Below are 20,923 nucleotides of genomic sequence, written 5' to 3' on the forward strand. Positions count from 1 at the left end.
TCAAGACACTTAAAATACCTCCATTCTAACATAATACAATTATTCCCAAACAGTAACCTCTGATTTACTTCTGTCTTCTAAGTAGTCACAGGTCTGTCACTGAGATCTATACATTTATTTATAACTAACCAAAGTTTAACTATTCCTGAGCATTTGTTCTCGGAGAAGGAGCATACAATAGGTATACTGGAGATGAATATTCACTTCAAAAGTGGTCTTAATATCCTGATAACCTCTTCTCTGGTGATTGTATCAAAAGGCAACATCCTGAAGCAGTATCTCAGAGCATTATTCTAAGCACACACCATGAGGAAAAATGGCCAAATCCTTCCCAGTACTCTGCTCACTTCTGTTCTTTATCCTGATACATTTGACGTTACCTTCTGGTGAGTAATGTAGCTGTTTTGGGCAGGGATGTCAGGTTGACTGCTGGGCTGTGACATGATAATCTGGAAGAGAATGCTTTGAGATTTTTGTGTATATATATTTTTATTAAGTGTATCATTTTACTATACTTATATATCTGTATATATAGAGAGACAGACAATGGAGTGTGATCAAAAAAAAAAAAAAGGCTCTGGGCCAATGGGCAGGGGCCTTAGCTTTCCCATCTATTAATGCAGCCTATAAGACCTAACTCGTGGGGACCAGGGGCTTGGGTGACTGCGTGAGGTAACGTGTGAAAGTGACTGGCAATATGCCTCCACCACAGTGCATCACAAAAATTCAGAACTTTTGAAAATGCTCTGCCATATATTTGACTGGGTCATTATCTTTTGTGTCCTTTTTTAGAGAAGTCATGTAAAGTGACCTAGCTTCAAAGACTGAAGAGCTTAGTTTTCTTACATATCTGCCATGAATTCTTGGGCATTTAGTCTTCTTACATATCTGCCATTAATTCTTGGGCATTTCATAAGATATGGGGATTGCGTTAAAAGATCTCTTGAAAGTTCTAGCATTTCTTCATTTCTTTCATATATTGGCTGTCAGCTCTGAATCCTCTCAAGCCCAGGCTAATTACTGTTAATCAAAAAATTATTTGGTACACTGGACTGGCAGTGATGCACCTATATAATCTGCTGCTGATTATCTACCAGGAGTAAAAGAGTTACCCCACATTTTAAAAAAATGAATGAATATATGTATAAATGAAATAATGTTTTCAATTATTGCAAGTTTTCTTGGTACTACATTAGAACTCTTTTATTCTGTCAACAAATTGAGCTATGACTTACCAGATACTAGATTCTTTAACTATTTTCATTTGTTATGGTTTCAGGCCCTCCACACTGGTGGCCACCACATGGAAATATTAAGGTAATTTTCCTCTAAATTTCCTGGGAACAAGACTCTGAGTTTTCTTTGGAATTACTATTTTAGAACCTTACTGAGGCAAGTGATGTTCTTCAATGTTACATGAATGTGGCAGGTACACTGTAGGTATAGGAGCTCAGAGGAGAGTAACCCAAACTGGGAACCAAGCTGAGATTTGGTCATAGGTATACCACAGAGCCCTCGGTAGTGCCTGGAAAAGGTTTATGGACACTGGCGGTTGCCAGGGGGCAGGGCAGGTTCTTATATGCCCACAGACTTGGGTATAACATGGTTTCTGCTCTGGAGGGGCCCACAGTTTGGTGGAAAGAATGCTCCTAACTGCCCTGTGATATGCAGAGAATGCCTACGGGAGTTGTGAATGGCAAACGCCAACTCTAAGATATAGACTGAGGAAATGTGAAGGAACAGGAAATCTCTGAACAGAGCCTCAAATTCTGTTTCCAACTTGTATGAGGGCAAAGTGACAGAGACACCTTTTTCATTTTCAGCTATACCTCTGAGCACTGAATATATTGTGGGGTAAAATAAATGTTTAATAAATGGGGGAAACGGTGAAATGAAAGATTTTTTTGGTTTTTTGATGTGGATTTGCATCACTGTACTCCTTCACTTCAGGAGCATTTGCACTTCAAGCTTTTGTCTCATTAGTAAATTTTAAATTTTACTTCTTAAAAAAATACATTCATGGCTTCCCTGGTGGCGCAGTGGTTAGAAGTCCGCCTGCCAATGCAGGGGACACGGGTTCGTGCCCCGGTCCGGGAAGATCCCACATGCCGCGGAGCGGCTAGGCCCGTGAGCCACAACTGCTGAGCCTGCGCGTCTGGAGCCTGTGCCCCGCAACGGGAGGGGCCGCGATGGTGAGAGGCCCGTGCACCGCGATGAAGAGTGGCCCCCACTCGCCGCAACTGGAGAAAGCCCTTGCACAGAAACTAAGACCCAACACATCCAAAAATAAATAAATAAATAAATTTATTAAAAAAAAAAAAAAAAAAATACATTCATGAGTTGACTGGTGAGAAAGATGTTCTGAGGGCAACTTGGCCTTCAAGGGACCCATAGATCAGAGTGCAGAACCTGTCAGAGGCTATAGCTCCAGCAAAAAAGCCTATAGAATTTGTCCAGGATTTATACTCTAGCCTCATAGAGTTGAGTCCTAGATTTTTCCTCTCAAGAAGGTTGCCTGCAAGAGTAGTCCTCCACTTGTCCATCAATTTATGAACAAAAATAAGCTTACTCATTCTTACTTATTTTCTCATGAAGCTTACAAAAATAGCCAGAAAAAAGGAAGAGAGTGACTGTTTTTATAGTAAATTCTATAAATAATTCTACAAATGAAAGAAATAGGATGATATAATAGAGAATATCTATTGACAGTAGAGATACTACTATCAACAATGTGATCAGTGAAGGCTTCTTGGGCATGGGGATATCTGAGATGTGAAGGGTGAGAAGGAGCCACCCAGATGGAGAGCAGTGAGGAAGATTTACCTACTTGAGTCACTGATTAAAGACCTGTGTGACTGGAACACAGAGAGGGAGGGAGAGGGTGCAGCAGATGTTATAGTTACACAGCAGATGAATACATAGCCTATTCACCTGATGAACATACATCCTACTCTAAAGAGAAAGAAAAGCTATATTTACAGATGATACTAATTATTCTTGCTATTATTTGACTATATTCATTCAGTATGAACTATTTTATATCTTATTGATTTTGCACATATTTATAGAGCAAGACTAAGTGCCAATATATGTGCTGGACACACAAAAGTTAGTCTAATCAGAAACAGACCTTACCCTTATGGGCTTATAATTCTTTGGAGTGTGGAATTAGTCAAATAATTGTACAAACGCTTTATTACACACTGATTAGAGGTACTTAAAAAGGAATGGAAAGTTGGGATTGTATTTTGGGAAATCTCTCTGAGAAAGTAGGTCATAACCTGAGCTCTGAAGGTAGAATGAGTTTAGGTTCAAGAAAAAGACAATACATTTGATGGGGTGGTCGTGACAAACCACAAGACTCTAAGATGGAGGGACTATGGAGCATTTGAAGCAAAAACAAAACAAAATTTTAAAAAAGACAAAAAAAAAAAAAACCCATGGAAAATGGCAAAGAGCAAGGTGGTATAAGGCAAGGTTGGAAGTCAGAAGGGTACAGATCACATAGGGTCTTTTAGCTTATACTAAGAAGAAATTTTTTATGTGCAGTGAAATGCAATTAAAAGAGCATAAGTACAGGAGTAATATGATTCAATGGATGTTTAAATTACAGAAATTAGAGGCTACAGAGGAAAGGAGAAAGTGGAGGGATTAGTTGGGTGACAGACAGATGGTGGTGGCCTGGCCATGGTGGTGGTGTTGGATAAGGGAAGAAGGGAGAAGAGCTCAAATATGATCCCTCTTTCTCTAAATACTCAGCCCAAACTCCTTCCCACCTTGTATTAGAGGTACTTTATCTACCTATCTTATGGTAATCATAGAGCCCCTGAGACTATCATCGTCAAGCTCAATCATCCCAGAGTCACTGCTCTCAAGCCATCACTGATACCAACATTGCAAGCAGACATGGGTTCTGGTGCCACTGAGACATGCCCCTTCCTTTGTTTTCAGTTTTCCCTACAAAATCAGGGAGTTACTCTAAATGATCTCATGTTTCACAACTTCAAGATAAGAGTTAGCTTGGAGATATTTTTAGTAGATAAGATGTGATAAATATTTTAAGTCAAGGCATATAGATTTCAGTGAAACATCTTTTCTAATTATGGGGCTTCAGTTTCCTTCGCCGAGTTGCCATAGAAAATCTCTAAGACTAATTCCAGGTCAAATAGTCTGAGAATAAAGGAGACTGAGAGAGAAGCTAAATTTCCCAAATCTGTCCTGTTAACGCACTCTTCCTTTTCCCACTATAGCATAGCAGGCCTCCTTTCTCTCTTCCTGTCAGGAGGTCCCGACAACAAGAGCATCACATACGTTGTTAGCTGATGGACATACGTGGGTTCTGGTTCCCTTGTTTTGTGGAGGGAGAAGCTAGAGAGCTTTTGTCAGACTAGGATATGATTCTATGTTTAGATTTTCCTAGTAAAGTCCAGAGGTGTCTGTGAGTGTAATTCTAATCGTATCATTCTTTTCAACTCAATTTCAGGTGAAATGTCCATATAAGAAAGTAGATTGAGTTGGTTCAATGGAACAGTGAACCCCTGCCCTGGTATATATCAACCCATCTGTGGCAACAATTTGGTAACCTATGAAAACCCCTGCATCTTGTGTGTTGAGAGCATGTGAGTAATACTGGGAGAAAAGAAGAGAACAACGAAAAAGCTTAGTGCAAGGTGATTACCTCTTCTACCAAGTACAACAGCCTTGAAGCCAGGAATTTGCTCTAGTTTGCTCAGATAATAATCAGTCCCTGCTCAGGAGAACATGTGGCAATACAAAGCCCACTGGAGTAGAAAGCAGACTTGCTGTACTCAGTAGTGTTTGCTAGGCCCTTTCTTCTCTCAGCAGTCGCATTCCCATATGCCAATTGATAGATTTTTTTCACTTGAAGCTTTAAATATCCCTTTGAGTCCTTGAAATTCTTTGATTTTAAAACAAACTGTACTTTTGCCTTCTCTCAGATATCTTCAACTTCATATGTGTCTGAAACTCTGAGCTAGGATAGGTGACTATAAAGTTTGGGTCCTCTGGCTAGTTTAGTTTTTGGATTTATGTGACATGATTATCAGTGATTAGACACTAAGTCTCACAAAACTGTGGCTTCAGGGTTGATCTCTGTATAAGACAGTGAAGTTCACAGGGAGAAAAACTCTCCCCATGGCACCAGACTGGAGCCCTCCACCCAACGATCATTTTGTAATTTTCACAAAGAGCAATGAGATAGGAATGTGTACATCTCAGGCCACCCCCATTAATGAGGAATTCAGCCAAAGTGTAAGAGTATTGACAGAGTAAGATGAGGACTGATATGCCCCATATATCATAAGCTGAGGCCGGATTAAGTAACTTATTTTCAAAGAGCTTATAGTATAGGTCATAGTATCTTCAGTGGCATCTTAGAATCATGGAAGGATAACAGGGTAGGAAATCCAATAACCTGGCTTTTGTCTGTAATCAATGCCCTTTATGCTCTTAGTTTCCTCAAATATAAAATAAGGGTGATAGATAATTTTACAAGTATTTTTGTAGCTCTGACACTCTATTAATGAAATATTTATTCTGATTCTTCCTCTAGGAAATCTCAGGGAAAAATTAGATTTCTGCATGATGGAAAATGCTGAGTGGACTCAGACATGAAAGAAGTACCTTTTTTTTTTATCTTTCCACTGAGAAAATCCTTCTCTTGCAACTCACCCCTCCTTGGATGTGTTCCTAGTGACAGAGAGCTACCCCTAGTGAGCTTGTAGACCTCTCCCCTCACTGATTCGCTGCCTTCCATATTCTTCCTAATAAATAAACTTTTCTGAAAGTCTCATTTAACAAGGGTCTCAGATCTGTGTCTCAAGCCTCAGAAGTAGAACAAAATGAACATTTGAGCCAAAGGTCAGAGACAAACACGGGGCTTAATCAGGTCTCTGATACTGTAAACTATGGAATAATCTATCAATATGTAAAGGCTCCTGGTTGTCTTCCAAGGAAGACAACAGAAATTTCTTCCATATTCCTTTAGAATTAAAAAAAAACCCAATTAATAGGAAACATGTCTAAAATAGCCAGCTGAGCTTCCCCTCGCAGCTGTAACCAGAGTAGTCATCCATCTACCAGCTCTAGTTTGTCTAAGACAGACTTGGTATGGAAAAAGTACACCCTGGGAGAGTGCTCTAAGCTTTCACAACTCTTGTCTGAGAGGAAATTGCTATCTAGAAATTAAATGAAGGTATAAGAGCATTCTCAGAACTACCAGTCTTGCCTGAACCAAGATGGCGGAGTAGAAGGACGTGCTCTCACTCCCTCTTGTGAGAACACCAGAATCACAGCTAGCTGCTGGACAATCATCGCAGGAAGACACCGGAACTCATCAAGATACCCCACATCCAAAGACAAAGGAGAAGCCACAATGAGATGGTAGGAGGGGCGCAATTACAGTAAAATCAAATCCCATAAATGCTGGGTGGGTGACTCACAGACTGGAGAACACTTATACCACAGAAGTCCACCCACTGGAGTGAAGGTTCTGAGCCCCACGTCAGGCTTCCCAACCTGGGGGTCCAGCAACAGGAGGAGGAATTCCTAGAGAATCAGAATTTGAAGGCTAGTGGGATTTGATTTCAGGACTTCGACAGGACTGGGGGAAACAGAGACTCCACTCTTGGAGGGCACACACAAAGTAGTGTGCGCATCGGGACACAGGAGAAGGAGCAGTGACCTCAGAGGAGCCCGAACCAGACCTACCTGCTAGTGTTGGAGGGTCTGCTGCAGAGGCGGGGGTGGCTGTGGCTCACCGTGAGGAAAAGGACACTGGCAGCAGAAGTTCTGGGAAGTACTCCTTGGTGTGAGCCCTCCCAGAGTCTGCCATTAGCCCCACCAAAGAGCCGAGGTAGGCTCCAGTGTTGGGTTGCCTCAGGCCAAACAACCAATAGTGAAGGTACCCAGCCCCACCCATCAGCAGTCAAACGGATTAAAGTTTTACTGAGCTCTGCCCACCAGAGCAACAGTCAGCTCTACCCACCACCAGTCCCTCCCATCAGGAAACTTGCACAAGCTGCTTAGATAGCCTCATCCACCAGAGGGCAGAGAGCAGAAGGAAGAAGAACTACAATCCTGCAGCCTGTGGAACAAAAACCACATCCACAGAAAGATAGACAAGATGAAAAGGCAGAGGGCTATGTACCAGATGAGGGAACAAGATAAAACCCCTGAAAAACAACTAAATGAAGTGGAGATAGGCAACCTTCCAGAAAAAGAATTCAGAATAATGATAGTGAAGATGATCCAGGACCCTGGAAAAAAGAATGGAGGCAAAGATCGAGAAGATGCAAGAAATGTTTAACAAAGACTTAGAAAAATTAAAGAACAAACAAACAGAGATGAACAATACAATAAATGAAATGAAAACTACACTAGAAGGAATCAATAGCAGAATAACTGAGGCAGAAGAATGGATAAGTGACCTGTAAGACAGAATGGTGGAATTCACTGCTGCGGAACAGACTAAAGAAAAAAGAATGAAAAGAAATGAAGACAGCCTAAGAGACCTCTGGGACAACATTAAACACAACGACATTCGCATTATAGGGGTCCCAGAAGGAGAAGAGAGAGAGAAAGGACCAGAGAAAATATTTGAAGAGATTATAGTCGAAAACTTCCCTAACATGGGAAAGGAAATAGCCACCCAAGTCCAGGAAGTGCAGAGAGTCCCATACAGGATAAACCCAAGGAGAAACACACTGAAACACATAGTAATCAAATTGGAAAAAATCAAAGACAAAGAAAAATTATGGAAAGCAGCAAGGGAAAAACGACAAATAACATACAAGGGAACTCCCATAAGGTTAACAGCTGATTTCTCAGAAGAAACTCTACAAGCCAGAAGGGAGTGGCATGATTTACTTAAAGTGATGAAAGGGAAGAACCTACAACCAAGATTACTCTACCCAGCAAGGATCTCATTCAGATTCGATGGAGAAATCAAAAGCTTTACAGAAAAGCAAACGCTAAGAGAATTCAGCACCAACAAACCAGCTCCACAACAAATGCTAAAGGAACTTCTCTAAGTGGGAAACACAAGAGAAGAAAAGGACCTACAAAAACAAACCCAAAACAATTAAGAAAATGGTCATAGGAACATACATATCGATAACTACCTTAAACGTGAATGGATTAAATGCTCCAACCAAAAGACCCAGGCTCGCTGAAGGGATACAAAAACAAGACCCATCTATATGCTGTCTACAAGAGAGCCACTTCAGACCTAGGGACACATACAGACTAAAAGTGAGGGGATGGAAAAAGATATTCCATGCAAATGGAAATCAAAAGAAAGCTGGAGTAGCAATACTCATATCAGATAAAATAGACTTTAAAATGAAGAACGTTATAAGAGACAAGGAAGGACACTACATAATGATGAAGGGATCAATACAAGAGGAAGATATAACAATTATAAATATATATGCAGGGCTTCCCTGGTGGCACAGTGGTTGAGAATCTGCCTGCCAATGCAGGGGACATGGGTTCGAGCCCTGCTCTGGGAAGACCCCACATGCCGCAGAGCAGCTGGGCCCATGAGCCACAACTACTGAGCCTGCACGTCTGGAGCCTGTGCTCCGCAACAAGAGGCCGCGATAGTGAGAGGCCCGTGCACGGCGATGAAGAGTGGCCCCCGCTCGCCACAACTAGAGAAAGCCCTAGCACAGAAACGAAGACCCAACACAGCCAAAAATAAATAAATAATTTTTTTTTTAATGTTGATAAAATAAAAAAATTTAAAAATAAATAAATAAATAAATAAATAAATAAATATGCACCCAACATAGGAGCACCTCAATACATAAGGCAACTGCTAACAGCTATAAAAGAGGAAATCGACAGTAACACAATAATAGTGGGGGACTTTAACACCTCACTTACACCAATAGACAGATCATACAAAATGAAAATAAATAAGGAAAAAGAAGCTTTAAATGACACAATAGACCAGATGGATGTAATTGATATTTATAGGACATTCCATCCAAAAACAGCAGATTACACTTTCTTCTCAAGTGTGCACGGAACATTCTCCAGGATAGATCACATCTTGGGTCACAAATCAAGCCTCAGTAAATTTAAGAAAGTTGAAATCATATCAAGCATCTTTTCTGACCACAACGCTATGAGATTAGAAATGAATTACAGGGGAAAAAACGTAAAAAAGACAAACACATGGAGGCTAAACAATACGTTACTAAATAACCAAGAGATCACTGAAGAAATCAAAGAAGAAATCAAAAAATACCCAGAGACAAATGACAATGAAAACACGACATTCCAAAACCTATGGGATGCAGCAAAAGCAGTTCTAAGAGGGAAGTTTATAGCTATACAAGCCTACCTAAAGAAACAAGAAAAATCTCAAGTAAACAATCTAACCTTACACCTAAAGGAACTAGAGAAAGAAGAACAAACAAAACCCAAAGTTAGCAGAAGGAAAGAAATCATAAAGATCAGCAGAAATAAATGAAATAGAAACAAAGAAAACAATAGCAAACATCAATAAAACTAAAAGCTGGTTCTTTGAGAAGATAAACAAAATTGATAAACCATTAGCCAGACTCCTCAAGAAAAAGAGGGAGAGGACTCAAATCAATAAAATTAGAAATGAAAAAGGAGAAGTTGCAACAGACACCACAGAAATACAAAGCATCCTGAGACTACTACAAGCAACTCTATGCCAATAAAATGGACAACCTGGAAGAAATGGACAAATTCTTAGAAAGGTATAAGCTTCTAAGACTGAACCAGGAAGAAATAGAAAACATGAACAGACCAACCACAAGTAATGAAATTGAAACTGTGATTTAAAATCTTCCAACAAACAAAAGTCTCGATCCAGACGGCTTCACAGGTGAATTCTATCAAACATTTAGAGAAGAGCTAACACCCATCCTTCTCAAACTCTTCCAAAAAATTGCAGAGGAAGGAACACTCCCAAACTCATTCTATAAGACCACCATCACCCTGATACCAAAACCAGACAAACACACTACAAAAAAGAAAAATTACAGACCAATAACACTGATGACTATAGATGCAAAAATCCTCAGCAATATACTAGCAAACAGAATCCAACAACACATTAAAAGGATCATACAGCACGATCAAGTGGGATTTATCCCAGGAATGCAAGGATTCTTCAATATATACAAATCAATCAATGTGATACACCATATTAAAAAATTGAAGGATAAAAACCATATGATCATCTCAATAGATGCAGATAAAACTTTTGACAAAATTCAACACCAATTTATGATAAAAACTCTCCAGAAAGTGGCCAGAGAGGGAACCTACTTCAACACAATAAAGGCCATATACGACAAACCCACAGCAAACATCATTCTCAATGGTGAAAAACTGAAAGCATTTCCTCTAAGATCAGGAACAAGGCAAGGATGTCCACTCTCACCACTGTTATTCAATACACTTTTGGAAGTCCTAGCCACGGCAATCAGAGAAGAAAAAGAAATAAAAGGAATCCAAATTGGAAAAGAAGAAGTAAAACTGTTTGCAGATGACATGATACTATACATACAGAATTCTAAAGGTGCCACTAGAAAACTACTAGAGCTAATCAATGAATCTGGTAAAGTTGCAGGATACAAAATTAATGCACAGAAATCTCTTGCATTCCTATACACTAATGATGAAAAATCTGAAAGAGAAATTAAGGAAATACTCCCATTTACCACTGCAAGAAAAAACAAAATACCTAGGAATAAACCTACCTAGGGAGACAAAAGACCTGTATGCAGAAAACTATAAGACATTGATGAAAGAAATTAAAGATGATACCAACAGATGGAGAGACATACCATGTTCTTGGATTGGAAGAATCAATATTGTGAAAATGACTATACTACCCAAAGCAATCTACAGATTCAATGCAATCCCTATCAAATTACCAATGGCATTTTTTACAGAACTAGAACAAAAAATCTTAAAATTTGTATGGAGACACAAAAGACCCCGAATAGCCAAAGCAGTCTTGAGGGAAAAAAACTGAGCTGGAGGAATCAGACTCCCTGACTTCAGACTATACTTCAAAGCTACAGTAATCAAGACAATATGGTACTGGCACAAAAACAGAAACATAGATCAATGGAACAAGATAGAAAGCCCAAAGATAAACCCATGCACCTATGGTCAAGTAATCTATGACAAAGGAGGCAAGGATATACAATGGAGAAAAGACAGTCTCTTCAATAAGTGGTGCTGGGAAAACTGGACAGCTACACGTAAAATGAAATTAGAATGAATGAAATTAGAACACTCCCTAACACCATACACAAAAATAAACTCAAAATGGATTCAAGACCTAAATGTAAGACCGGACACTATAAAACTCTTAGAGGAAAACATAGGAAGAACACTCTTTGACATCAATCACAGCAAGATCTTTTTTGATCCACCTCCTAGAGTAATGGAAATAAAAACAAAAATAAACAAATGGGACCTAATGAAACTTCAAAGCTTTTGCACAGCAAAGGAAACCATAAACAAGACGAAAAGACAACCCTCAGAATGGGAGAAAATATTTGCAAACGAATCAACGGACAAAGGATTAATCTCCAAAATATATAAACAGCTCATTCAGCTCAATATTAAAGAAACAAACAACCTAATCCAAAAATGGGCAGAAGACCTAAATAGACATTTCTCCAAAGAAGACATACAGATGGCCAAGAAGCACATGAAAAGATGCTCAACATCACTAATCATTAGAGAAATGCAAATCAAAACTACAATGAGGCATCACCACACCAGTTAGAATGGGCATCATCAGAAAATCTACAAACAACAAATGCTGGAGAGGGTGTGGAGAAAAGGGAACCCTCTTGCACTGTTGGTGGGAATGTAAATTGATACAGCCACTATGGAGAACAGTATGGAGGTTCCCTAAAAAACTAAAAATAGAATTACCATGTGATCCAGCAATCCCACTACTGGGCATATACCCAGAGAAAACCATAATTCAAAAAGACACATGCACCCCAATGTTCATAGCAGCACTATTTACAATAGCCAGGTCATGGAATCAACCTAAATGCCCATCGACAGACGAATGGATAAAGAAGTTGTGGTACATATATACAATGGAATATTACTCAGCCATAAAAAGGAACGAAACTGGGTCATTTGTGGAGACGTGGATGGATCTAGAGACTGTCATACAGAGTGAAGTAAGTCAGAAAGAGAAAAACAAATATCGTATATTAACGCATATATGTGGAACTTAGAAAAATGCTACAGATGAACTGGTTTACAGGGCAGAACTTGAGGCACAGATGTAGAGAACAAACGTATGGACACCAAAGAGGGGAAGCGGCCGGGGGGTGGTGGTGTGATAATTTGGGCGATTGGGATTGACATGTATACACTGATGTGTATAAAATTGATGACTAATAAGAACCTGCTGTATAAAAAAATAAATAAAATTTAAAAATTAAAGAAAGAAAAAGGAAACATGGAGTGTTGTGCTCTTCCTGGCCATTCCTGTTTCCTACTTTCCACATTAAACAATCTCACTTTCAGACTCAGCCTTGAAGCAGAGGCATTTATGCATGTTTGGCTTGGATCAGCAGGGCCCTACATTTTCACCAGCCCCCTTTTCTCAGTAGAAGAGGTCTACATTAATGGTATTCATGAATGTCCCATTGATCATTGGTTTTTTTCTTAAGTTCTCTTGACACTCTTGACACATTTTAACCTTTGAAACATATAGGGACATGTTCTTCTTTGGGTTATATTCTCTCTCTCTCTGTCTCTTTTACATGTATATATATATATATATATATATATATATATATATATATATATATATATATACACACACACACACATATACACACACACATACTTTATATGGAAAGAAGACTAACATAAAACTAACATGTTCTCTTTTCCTCAGCAGCTTGCTCCCTACTGGCCTGGGAAAGAATATCTCTTTTGACTCTGAATATCCTATAAGACTGTTGTCAGATTATTTATACGTTCTGTTGGCTCTTTGACCTTAACTACCATGCTGATTACATGGGGGGACACATGGCTCCAGGGTCCTCTTAAAATTATCTCAGCATCTTATTAGAAAGAAGCCAATGGACTTCTCCCACTGACACTTTGGGTATCTGTTACAGAGGCGCCAAGGGAAGGATGCCATCTGAATTGGCAGAATACGCAGTCTCTACCATACAGAGCTTAGGGTAAATCAGTGGAAACAATCATCTTGGGTCTATCATCTTTAGAATATGAAAAGCAAATAGCTCTGGGGAAAATGACAGTCTCTGTCTTTATAGTGTGTCAATTTCCACTGCTCTGAGTCCTGGGCCATGCAGGAACACCAAGAACTCCAGGGAGGATTGGTTTCCAACACTATTGCTTTGATTTCATGTTCACAAAGTTTTTCCTTCAGTAGTAATCCATCTTCGATTAACACCATTCAGTAGCTTTTTCATCTCAAACATTTTAATTTTCATCTCTACAAGTTTGATTTATATCTTCCACATTCCTAACTTTTTTTAACATCTGGAATACAGTTACAATAACTATTTTTATGGCTCTATCTGCTAATTCTAATATCTGTGTCCATTCTGGGTTTGCTGCTTTTCTTCTCATTACAGATTATATTTTAGGATATTAGACATTATGAATTTTACCTTGTTTGGTTCTGAATATTTTTGTATTTCTAGAAATATTCCTGAGCTTTGTTCTGACACATAGCTCAGTTACTTGGAAATATTGTTATCCTCTGGAATTTTGCTTTTAAGAGTTAGATGGGATCAGTGCAGTATTCACTAAGTGGGCTAATTACTCCTCATGACTGAGGCAAGACCCTTTTGAGTACTCTACTCATTGCACCATGGATTATAAGGTTTTCTGGTCTGGCTAATAGGAACAAGCACCATTACCAGCTCTGTATGAGACATGGGCTCTGTTATCTCTAATCCTCTCTGGTGGTTCTTTCTTAGCCTTGGGTAGTTTCCTCACACATAAGCACAAATCAGTAATCTGCTGAGCTTTCTCTACAGTTCTCCCGTGGTCCTGCAAACTATAGCCACTTTGGTCTCTCTCCTCTCAGCTCTGTCTCCTCAATTCAGGGAATCCACTTGCCCTATCGGGGTTCCTCTTTCCTATTCCTAGAATCTCTCACAATGCAGAAACCAAGGCCAACCATAGAGCTTACCATATTTGTTTCCCATCTCTCAGGAATCAGCACTCTTCATTGTCTGACTAGACAGTGTCATTGTTTCATATATTTTGTCTGATTTTTTGTCTTTTCAGGTAGGAAGCATAGCTGGTCTCTCTTACTCCATATTATCCGAAAGTAGAAGTCAGCTTTATCTTTATCATGTCATTGTACTTATGTTTTCCTCTGATATCTTCTAAAGTCTAGACTAGAGTACAATGTCATTATTTTACTTTTTCTAAGGACTCCAAAAGATAAGATCATGCTCTATAATAATACAATTCCCCCCCCCCACAGAGGATAATAAGACGTTTACTTAAATTTCCTATACACAACAGTAAGAACTTTCATAATAATATTTTTTTCTGTTATTTGAGAGTAGACATTTTCAAAAAAGGAAAGGAGGTGAGCATATTTACCTAAATGCAAGACTTCCTTCCTTTCAGTGCAACCCCTAAAAGATGATCAACTCCACAAATACCCTACCATTGTCAACATGAAAGGAGCATCCCCCTTAGTGTTCCTAGCTTTGACAACAACTGCCTGTGCTTTCTCTCTCTCTCTCTCTCTCTCTCTCTCTCTCCCTCTCTCTCCCCACCCACCAGCAGCAGCAGCTGTTTTGAATTTTGAAATCCCTCTGTCTGAAATCCCTAATTGTTGATCAGTCCCAGGTTTTTGTCATTGCCATCTTCCCTTTACCCATCCCCACCTCCTCTGCTTGACAATCCCTCTCAACAACTATAATTACTCTATTGCCTATATATACTTACAACTCACATTTTCACATCATGAGATTGTACCCATCTTCTTAGTATCAGATAGTAAACATCTTAATTTCACTGGCTCAGAATTTTTAAAATCAATCTATCCAATATAAATTTTATTTTTTCCTTTCTAAATGTGCTCCTCCATGTGCTTTGAGTTAATGAAAGTTAATGTCACTACTCTGAGTCCTTTCTCACTCAAACTCAATTTCAATATATAATTTCTATATATTCCTTATTTCATCTTAAGTATAAATTAAACCCATAAACATGTATTTAATCCAAGTCTTCATCACATTTCATGGGTTATTTTTATATTCTTATTATTACCTCAGCCTCCATTCCCTTCTCCCAGACATAATTCTGCCTCCATTCTATAATGATTTAAATATGATCTGCTTTTAAAAAGCACTATTTTTTGTGAGTTATAATACAAACATCTTAGTATGACTCATAAGATACGTTTTTCATCTGCTACAGGCACTCTATGTCCAACTTTAACCATAATAACTCTTGAAGAACTTTTAACAAACCCCATTTACCCATAAGGTGGCAGTAAAGCACTGCCGTTTAAATCAGTAACTTTGACTAGACCTATGAGCAACTCATAACATACCAATAATATGATTTTGAGGCAAGTTGCTAATGCTCAATGAGCTACATACTTCTCACCACTTAAAATGGTGATAATACAGGGCTCCAATCAAGATGGCAGAGTAGAAGGACGTGGAACTCACCTCCTCCCACAAACACATCAAAAAATACTTCTACAGGTGGAACAATTCTCACAAAACACCTACTGAACACTAGCAGAAGACCTCAAACACCTGAAAGGACAAGAAAGTTCTCCATGTAACCAAGTAGGATGAATGGGGAAAAAAAAAGAGGAAGCAGGACAAGACCTGCACCCCTGGGAGGGAGCTGAAAAAGAGGAAAGGTTCCTGCACCCCGGGAAACGCCCTCACCTGTGGGGAGATCAGCTGGGACAGGAGAGCTTCAGAGGCTCAGAGAAGAGCATAATAAACAGTTTGTGGCAGGCAGAACAGAGAGAGACCTATACAGACGGTCATGCCACCACCCTGTGTGCCCCAGCCTGAGACATGCGTCTGCTGGTATGGGTTGGGACTGGGTGCTGAAACTTGGGGTTTAGAGGACAGACCCAGTGAGAGGACTGCAGTTGGCTGCACGAAGACAGCGTGAATGGGCTGGAGTGTGATATGGTCTCATCTGGGAGTCTTAGCGGAAGAAGCCCAGGCCTGCCATAGAAGCAAAGTGCCATTGCAAAGTGGCATGCAAAAGGAGGGGGTGGGGCCACCTTAGCAGCCTCTTTATCCACATGCCAGCCCCCACCTCCAAAGGCTCCAGGAGAGCACGCCCCAGCCACTGTCTTAGGGGTTCACCCCTCAGCAGACTCCGCTCCCCAGCTGCCACCTTGGCGGGCTCTTGCACCCCAACTACCACCTTGGCGGGCTCCAGGAACAATTGCAAATGGGTTGCCCACATGCAGAGGCAGGGCTGAAACCAGAACTAAGCCCCAGGGGCTGCACAACTTAGGAAGCAAGGCTAAAAAATGTCTCCCCGCTGCTGCGCAAGCCTCAGAGTTACACCAACCACCACTGGCTTTCTAAATTCAGCACCTGCAAGACATCCGAGTGGACAATGGGTGCTCCTGTGGCCAAGATGGACCTGGCCTTAGCAGCTGTAGGCCACAGCGGGTCCAGGTGGATGACAACAGCAGTCTTGGGACCTGACTTCAATGGATCTGTGCTGGTGGCCTTGTGAAAACAATGCCTGAGGGACACCGGGTCTGAATGCCGACATTCCCACAGTTGAGGTAGGGCCAAGGGCAGTGCCAACAACAGTGTATTTTGTGAGCTTGCACAATGGGTGACAGGTGAAAAAACAGAACACACTCACTGGTGAACAGCTCTGGCAGAGGAATACTCAGTAGCTCCTTTCCCAGTGGGAGCACCCCAATCCCACCTACCTCGCAACACAGCTCAAAAATGCAGCTCAGAAATGGATCTGGGGCCCTCTAACACAACAACGAGGGAACAGACCCAGCCCCTGACAGGGCAGTGACAACCACAGCACAAAGAGGAGGTCCTGCTCAATATCGAGTGCAGGCTCTGGTCACCACAACACCAGTCACACCTCCTATCAAGGGAAATAACATCCAGCATATACTGAGGAAAGAGGCAACAGGCATCCACACTAAAAATAGCCCTAGCAACAAAATATATTAAATCCACACAGGCTAAACAGGAACGCTCCCACATAAAAATAGCCCTCCAAGACCATAGTAGATAATGGTTTCTCCCAAGCTCATACAGCCAGAGAAATATAAGTAAAATGAAGAAGCAGAGGAACCACTCCCAATTAAAAGATCAAGAGAATTCCCCTGAAAAAACAATCAATGAAACAGACCACTTTAGTCTAACAGACACTGAAGTCAAACAGGAGATAATGAAAATACTGAAGGAATTAAGAAGGACTATTGATAGAAATGCAGATTACTATAAAAAGGAACTAAGAAAAATTAGAGAACTCATTTGCAGAGATGAAAACTGAGCTAAAGGCAATGAATACCAGACTGAATAATGCAGAAGAACAAATAAATGACCTGCAAGATAGAACAATGGAAATCACCCAATCAGAATAGTAGACAGAAAGCCAAATGAAAAAAAATGAAAGCAATAGAAGAGACCTATGGGATAATATAAAGCATGCCAATCTACACATACTAGGGATCCCAGAAGGAGAAGAAAGAGAAAAGGGGATTGAAAATGTATTTGAGGAAATTATGGCTGAAAACTTCCCAAACCTAAAGGAGGAAACAGATATCCAGGTACAGGAAGCACAGAGGGTCTCAAACAAGATAAACCCAAACAGCACTACACCAAGACATACTATAATAACAATGGCAAAAGCTAACAAAGAGAGGATTCTGAAGGCAACAAGAGAAAAACAAAGAGCTAATTAAAGGAAACCACCAGAGGACTATCAGCTGATTTCTCTACAGAAATGTTGCAGGCCAGAAGGGAGTGGCAAGAAATATTCAAGGTCCTGAAAGGGAAAAATCCACAACCTAGGATACTCTACCCAGGAAGATTATTATTTAGAATAGAAAGAGAGATAAAGAATTTCCCAAACAAGCAAAACCTAAAAGAATACAGCAATACTAAACCTATGCTAAAGGAAATATTGAAAGGTCTTCTCAAAATAGAAAAGAGGTAAGAATCTATAGGACAGACAAAATCATAATTGGAAGGTATATCACTCAAATAAGCCAGTACACAGATTTTTTTTAAAAATCAAAAAATTTCTATGAAAGCGATGATAACCACAATGAACAGCAAAAGGATGAACATCAAGCTATAAAAGAGGACATCAAAATCATAAAATGTGGGGAAGAGAGTAAGAAAATGTAGATTTTTTTTCCCCAGAATGTGTTTGAGGCTATATAACTACCAGTCTAAAGCAAGCAGACATAGGAAGAGATTAATATATTCGAAAAACAGGGTAACCACAAATCAAAAATATACAATAGATTCACAAAAACCGAAAAGAAAAGAACACAAGCATAATACAAAAGAAAATCATCAAACCACAAAAGAAAAAACAAAAAGAAAAAGAAAGGGACAAAGAAAAAAATATAAAATCAATGGGAAAATGAGGTTTAAAATGGCAATAAATACATGTCTATTAATAATTACCTTAAATGTCAATGGATTAAATACTCCAATCAAAAGACACAGAGTAGCATACTGGATTAAAAAACAAAACAAAACCAAGATCTTACAATATGCTGCCTACAAGAGACTCACTTTAGGGCAAAGGAAACACATAGATTGAAAGTAAGGGCATGGAAAAAGGTATTTCACACAAACGGAAATGAGAGGAAAGCAGGGTCACAATACTCATACCAGACAAAATAGACTTTAAAACAAAGGCTATAAAGAAAGATAAAGAAGGACACTATATAATGATAAAAGGATCAATACAAGGAGAGGATATAACACTCATCACCACTTATGCACCCAAATACATAAAACAAATAGTAACAGACATAAAGGGAGAAACTGATGGGAATACAATAATAGTAGGAGACTTAACCCCCCCCACTCACATCAATGGACAGATCTTGGAGACAGAAAATCAATAAGGCAACAGAGATTCTAAATGATGCAATAGAAGAGTTAGACTTAATTGATATTTTCAGGACATTACACCCCAAAAAAGCAGAATACACATTCTTTTCAAGTGCACATGGAACATTCTCTAGGACTGACCACATACTAGGGCACAAAACAAACCTCAACAAATTTAAGAGTACAGAAATTATTTCAAGCATCTTTTCCAGCCAGAATGGCATGAAACTAGAGATCAGCCACAGAAAAAGAAATGATAAACAATTACATGGAGAATGAATGATACACTTCTAAAAAAACCAATGGGTCAATGAGGAAATCAAAGAAGAAATTTAAAAATACCTTGAGGTAAATGACAATGAAAACACAACCACACAAAATCTATGGGAAATTCCCCGGTGGTCTAGTGGTTAGGACTCAGCACTTTCACTGCCATGGCCCAGGTTCAATCCCTGGTCAGGGAACTAAGATCCCACAAGCCATACAGGATGCAGCAAAAAGCAGTTCTTAGAGGGAAGTTCACAGCGATACAGGCCTTCTTTAAGAAACAAGAAAAATCTCAAATAAACAACCTAACCTACCACCTAAAAGAATTAGAAAAAGAACAACAAACAAAACCTAAAGTCAGCAAAAGGAAGGAGATAATAAAGATCAGAAAGAAAATAAATAAAGATTTAAAAAAATAGAAAAAAAGTCAATAAAACCAACAGCTGGTTCTTCTAAAGGATAAACAAAATTGACAAACCTCTAGCCAGGATCACCAGGAAGAAAACAGAAGACCCAAATAAACAAAATAAGAAATGAAAGAAGAGAAATCACAACCAATACTGCAGAAACACCAAAAAAAATAATACTATGAACAATTATGTGTCAACAAATTCAACAACCTGGAAGAAATGGACAACTTTCTAGAAACACACAGTCCACTGAACTGAATCAAGAAGAAACAGATAATTAGAACAGACCAATCACTAGAAGCAAAAAAGAATCTGTAATAAAAAACAAAAACAAAAATAAGAATCCCTACAAACAAAAGTTCAGGGCCAGATGGCTTCACAGGCAAATTCTACCAAACATATAAAGAATAACTTATACCAATCCTTCTTAAACTCCCTCCAAAAGACTGAAGAGGAAGGAACACTCCCAAAGACATTCTATGAAGCCACCATCACCCTGATACCAAAACCAGACAAAGACACTACCAAAAAAGAAAATTATAGGCCAATATCTTTGATGAATATAGATGCAAAAGTTCTCAACAAAATATTAGCAGATTGAATCCAACAACAAATTAAAAAGATCATACACCACAACCAAGTTGGATTCATCCCAGGGTCATAAGGATGGTTCAACATATGCAAATCAATCAATGTGATAAACCACATCCACAAAAGAAAAGACAAAAAACACATGTTCATCTCAATAGATGCAGAGAAAGCATTTGATAAAATTCAACATCCATTCATGATAAAAACTCTTACGAAAGTGGGTACCGAGGGAACATATCTCAACATAATAAAAGCTAATTATGACAAACCCACAGCCAATATAATACTCAACAGTGAAAAGCTGAAAGCCTTCCTGCTAACTCTGAAAAAAGACAAGAATGCCCACTCTCGCCACTTCTCCTCAGCATTGTACTGGAAGTCCTAGCCACAGCAATCAGACAAGAAAAAGAAATAAAAGGTATTCAAATTGGTAAGGAAGAGGTAAAACTGTCACTATATGCAGATGACATGATACTATATATAGAAAACCCTAAATACTCTACACAAAAACTATTAGAA

At 39.3% G+C, this 20,923-nt stretch overlaps 1 protein-coding gene across 1 annotated transcript; it reads left to right on the top strand.

The window, feature by feature from the left end:
* Positions 1-316: 316 nt before the first annotated feature.
* Positions 317-5,618, top strand: LOC118891759 (serine protease inhibitor Kazal-type 14-like). Its single transcript, XM_036845460.1, is given in 5 exon segments — positions 317-384; positions 1,272-1,317; positions 4,484-4,505; positions 4,508-4,619; positions 5,573-5,618. Coding segments are annotated over 5 exon segments (294 nt in total).
* The last annotated feature ends 15,305 nt before the right edge of the window (positions 5,619-20,923 follow it).

This window comes from Balaenoptera musculus, chromosome 3 (genome assembly GCF_009873245.2).
Source record: "Balaenoptera musculus isolate JJ_BM4_2016_0621 chromosome 3, mBalMus1.pri.v3, whole genome shotgun sequence".
In the NCBI taxonomy this organism is placed as follows: Eukaryota; Metazoa; Chordata; class Mammalia; order Artiodactyla; family Balaenopteridae; genus Balaenoptera; species Balaenoptera musculus.